At 58.0% G+C, this 5,245-nt stretch overlaps 1 protein-coding gene across 1 annotated transcript; it reads left to right on the top strand.

The window, feature by feature from the left end:
* Positions 1–209: 209 nt before the first annotated feature.
* On the top strand, positions 210–5,078 carry DQ04_11001000 (hypothetical protein; the record flags this gene model as incomplete). The annotated part of the gene is made up of 1 exon (XM_009316417.1): positions 210–5,078. The coding sequence occupies one exon, from the start codon at positions 210–212 to the stop codon at positions 5,076–5,078; it is 4,869 nt and encodes a 1,622-aa protein (XP_009314692.1).
* Positions 5,079–5,245: the final 167 nt, after the last annotated feature.

Below are 5,245 nucleotides of genomic sequence, written 5' to 3'. Positions count from 1 at the left end.
CCCCCCCCCCTTTTGTGTTGGGGTGGGGGTGGGGCCTGGCGTATGCGACTGTCCGCTGTGAATCTGCTCCACAGTAACCCGGTGCCTGTGTCTTTGTTTCCTTTTTTCCTTTTTGCTCTTGTCGTGCTCTCTTCACCGTGCTTTCCCGATTCGAAAGAAACGCAGGCGCGGAGCACTGGCTGGTAGAATAGAAGTGCTCATCAAAAGGAATGGCGTGGCGATACAACGCGACCACCGCCAACGGTGCCCCCGGCTCTTCTCGCGGTGGCTTCTTTGCTGCCGCTAACAACAACGGCAATGGGGCACTGACTGGTGTGGGTGGCGGCATGTTTGGAAAGTCCCCTAATGTCGTCTCCGGTGCGGGCGCTTTTTTGCGCAACAACGCTTCCCCCACATTGGAGCCTGAAGAGCATGACACTAGTGAAGAGGATGAGGAGCAACTGGCCCACGATGAGCACCCCAGTGTGAATGATGGCGTCATGGGACTACAAGGAGCAGCGAGCAGCAGGGCTGCTGCTGGTCCCACCGTCACCACTGAACCACCGCCCATTTTTGGCCGCAGTCAAGCTCCCACAAAATCACTGGGGGGCGCCTTTTTGCGAAACGTGGTGCTCAAGAAAAACGGATCGTCTTCTGCTGCTTTTGGTCGTGCCCCTGGCGGGGGCGGGGAGTCGGTGTGGGGAAGAGGTCCAGCTGGTTTCATTCCACGAAAGCTGTTTGATCGTGACGCTGCGGAGGATGATGAGGACGACTATTACGATGAGGAAGAGGAAGGAGTCACTAGCAGTGTAGATCGTGAATTTGTGCGCAATGCCAAGGAACTGTTCGCTGAGGTTGATAGAGAGCTTCTTGCCGATGATTTTGTCCCGTACGAACACGTTGTGCAGATCATCGCCTCTGAAGATGGTGCAACGGCCACCCCAGGCGAAATCGACGAGCGGCTGGCACCCTACTGCGAGCTCCAGGAGGAACTGGACGCCATGCTTGGTCGGTACATTGAGGCACACCACGATGAGTTCAACGAGGCGATTGCAGGGTTTTCAGATATGATTTTGGCTGTCTCTGGCAGTGACGAGATGTTGGGGCGGTTGAAGCAGCAGCTGATTGCGGCAGCCACCTCCCTTGACAACCGTTCAGAGCAACTGAAGGTACTGCGCATGCGTGCGGCGAAGGCACTTCTCATGGCGGAGTCCCTGAAGGGGCTGGAGGCATCGCTTTCGTGTGAGTCCGAGGTGAAGCAGCTCATTGCTACACATCACTACCTCGCGGCAGTGCGCTTGCTGCAGCAGCATAAGACCCGGCTGAATACACCGGAGGTTGCCGAGATACGCGCGACGCAGGTGCTGCGGGAGTACGTGAACGGAACGCTAGAAACAATGCACACAACGGTGCTGGACGAGCTGATGAGCTGCGTGTTTCGGCGGGAGCGGCTCAATGAGGCGGATGCACAGCTGGTGGGTCGCATGCTGGAGGACGGTGCCTCCGAGAAGACACCTGCTACTATGAATGTTCTCGCTACACTTTGCGAAGAGACACAGCGGTGCAGGGGCAGCATGGGCAGGGACAAAGTGACACTCGCAACTGTTCTTAAAAATGTTTACGATGACCCGAACAATGATAACGTGGTGAGGAACTATCTGCACTTCATTCCGCTTTGCGTCCGGACGCTTCAGGAGCTAGGGAAACTGGATCGCTGCTACGAGGCCTTCTTTTCCAAGGCGACGCGCAGCATTGAACAGTCCATTGCCCACTTTCTCCGCCTTTACGGTGTATGGCGACAACGCGCGGCCAGCTCGACAAGTGTTGCCGGCAGCTCTGACGCCGCCACGGTGCGTGCAACGAAGCTTCAGGGAAAGGAGCTTGCGTCACCCATCATGTCGTATGACGAGGCTGTGGCACTTGTTCAGCAGCAGGAGCTCCGGGCGATGCTGAATGCCCTTTTTGCGGAACTGGAGAAGATTGTGCGCAACGCGGATTTTCTCATCAAGGTCATTCTCATTGCATACTTCCCGTTTCTCTCCACGTGCCTGATGCAGCCTGATGCCTTCGATCCCGACCGTACCTACCGTGAGTGGGACATTACACAGACGCCGCTGCGAGACGTGGAGAAGATGCGGGAGATTGTGGCATCCGCCTTCTCCACAGCGCTCTCTCAGCGAGCTGGGCAGGTGGAAGACGGTGTCGAAAGTGCTTCAATGGTGGCGCTGAAGCGGCTCATAGTGAAGCTCGACGTGGATCAAACACTTGCAGCATTGGCGGCTGACAGCAACTCTAAAAACAAAAACATAACTACTCCTGGTGATGTTGATGTTGATGGCAGTGGTGGTGGTGTGTGCCTGAGTGGTGTACTGAACGCAATTGATGTGGCGGCGCAGTCGGTGGTGAGGGAGTTTCCAGAGGGCGATGTGGATTTGGTCATGGCGTGCCGCCGTGAGCTTGGCGGCCTCATCACGTCAATGGTGCAGCAGGCCTTTCGTCAAGATGTGAAGGAGATGCACGCACAATGGGACCTTCAGGTACTTTCATCGCAGCTCGGGTACTACATCGAGCTCATCTTTCACGTGCTGTGCGACGCCAAGGAGGTGGAGGAGGACCTTGGTGACGAGATTGCCCTCAAGCCATTCCTCAGGCATCGCAATCTCACCAGCCGCGTGCAGCGGGCGGCGGAGATTATGAGCGGTGGCGCTGTCGACACGTTCTCCTCCCTTGAGAAGATGGTGTCGACGCAGAGCCCCACAGGACTCCTTGCGGTGATGGAGCAGACGGGGCGTGTGTCCTTCAGCCTTGTGGTCGCCGTAAAGTGCGCGCAACGTGACCTGAAGCGCGCCAACGAGGGGCAAGTGCGGCAGTCCAACGTGGTGTCAGCGGCAGCAACAACAGCGATGAGCTCCAGCGGCGGAAGCGGCGGCCCTCTCGTTCTGAAGCAAGCAGGGACACTCAAGAACTGGTTCGTACTGACACCAATGAATGTGCTGACGTGCTTCGAGTGCACGCGTCGTTTTTATCTGCGCTGCCGTGAGCGTGCACCACGCTTTGCGAGTGCGCCTCGTGATGAGATGAGGGAATTCTTTCGCCGCTTTTTGCAGACTACTTATGTGCCGACTCTGTACATTTTCCACGCGCAGCAGCTGAGGCGGCTCTTTGCCGACGTGTCGGAGGCTGAACTCGGTGCCGACGATAACGCTACCAACGCTGAAGCGAAGAAGCCACAGCCACAGATGCCAGCGGAGCCGCTGGTGCATCATCTCAAGGCACGGCAGGAGGGCATCAAGTGGCCAACCGTCACGCTTCGTCAAGGCAGTGGAAGCGGCCACCCCGTTCTGGCGTGCGTGCACTACGTTGGTCAGGTGCTGCAGAAGGTGTCGAATTTACGCCGCACGCTGCCCAACAGCCTCGCGGAGGCCGTGCAGCAAAACATCGCGGAGACGCTGTTGACGGAGCTCACGCTATTTCTCAAGAAAAAGCAGCAGCTCATCACGCTCGGTTCGCTGCACTTTCGCTTGCTCTGTGCGGACCTAGAGGAGGCATTCGCTGGCCGCCCCACGCCTCGCTGGCTGGCTCTGTGCGACAGTGCGCATCTGTGGGACGCCCACAACACCATCGACGCTGACCTCTTCCGCTACTACGCGTACAATAACGCGCAGCGCACGAGCGGCCATCAGTACAACCAAACCAGCCGGGAAATGGGTCGTGACCTCGTTAGGGAGGTGAACAGCAGCAGCAGCAGCAGCAGCAGCAGCAATAACCACCAAAGCAATGGTAGTGACCTCGACCCTATCATCGGCGCCACACCTGCTGCGGAGCTCGCGCTTCGGGGTGACGGCATGTCGGTGGCGCTCGCATTGATTTGCCATTCGACGGAGTGGTTGTGCGACATAGCACTGCAGACAGTTGGACCTGAGGGTTGGCAGCTGAAAGACACCACCGAGGGTCTCGTACCGGGGGCTACGTTCGTTCAGCAGTATGAGCGGTGGGCGGGTCCTTTGGCGCCAACTGCTGCAAGCGATATCTCACGTTGGCTCCGACTTGGGTTGATTCTCCGACAAATGTACACACTTTCCCAGTCATGCCTATTCTATTTGTCAATTGAAGCTCGATTCGCCGCCTTTCAGTTTATTCCGCAGCTGCGGGATGAGTCATACAATATTGTGGCTACCTCATATACACCCGACACATTTGTACAGGCATACAACCGCCGCATCACAAATTTCTTTGCGCTGCTGAGGCTGCACCTCTCCGAGAAGAAGAGGAAGTACGTTGGTATTACGGTGGCGAAGCCTCTGGGCGACCTGATCATGGTGGAGATTGCCCACCTTCGCGACAAGGCAATATCGCCTGCGGGATTGATGCGGCTGCAGCTGAACCTCCTCTCGATGGAGACGGCGCTTCAGCTGGTCCTCCCCACAGACGACGACGTGCGTGACGCGGTGAAGTACTACTTCGCCCGCCCCGCCACGTTCTTGCGGTATCTACCCAACAAGGACGTTACCAACGACCTCGTGACGAGCGGTGACTACAGGTACTTCTCGATGCACGAGATGGAGGAGCTGGTGAGGCTCGTGTTCCGCTTGGAGGCGAGTGACGACGTTGTGGCGCAGCAGATACGCCTGCTGCACGCCAAGCTGCAGAGACCCGCCGTCGAGCCCACTGCATCCCCGCCAAAGGGAAATCCAACCTCTCAACAGCCTCAGCCGCGGCGGCAACAACAACAACAACAACCCCAGAAAGAGGAAGACGAGGAGGAACCGAGTGAAGAGACAGATGAAGATGAAGGTGAAGAGGATGTGGCTGATGAAATGGTGCTGAAGCCGGTGGCGCTGCAGACACCACGCCACGTGGACCCGAGGAATGTTGTTGGGGTTCCGCGCTTGCCAGCAGCCGTACCACCGGAACGGCGGATGGTGAAGCCTCCAGGGCCGAGGAAGACGGAGGGGGCTGATGAGGAGGAAGAAGAAGAGGAAGAGGAGGAAGAAGAGGAGGAGGGGGAGGAAGAAGAAGAGGAGGAAGAAGAAGAGGAGGAGGAAGAAGAGGAAGAGGAGCAGAGTGCCAGGCAAGTTGGTGGAGCGGTGCGTCGCTGATGCCGCAGAGTGTCAGCCGGGCCCCCGATGGCGTCGTGTTCCCGCGCCCCTGCCTGTTGTGTGTTCCCGCGCGCGTTTCCGGTGAGTCGGTGCGTGGCGCTGCGGGTGGCCAGTCAGTTAGTGTGTGGCGCTGCGGCAGTGCTGCATGGCGGAGGAGTTGTTGTTGT

This window comes from Trypanosoma grayi (genome assembly GCF_000691245.1).
Source record: "Trypanosoma grayi strain ANR4 Tgr_1100_V1, whole genome shotgun sequence".
Lineage (NCBI taxonomy): Eukaryota > Euglenozoa > Kinetoplastea > Trypanosomatida > Trypanosomatidae > Trypanosoma > Trypanosoma grayi.
This window is presented reverse-complemented; position numbering and strand designations above follow the sequence as displayed.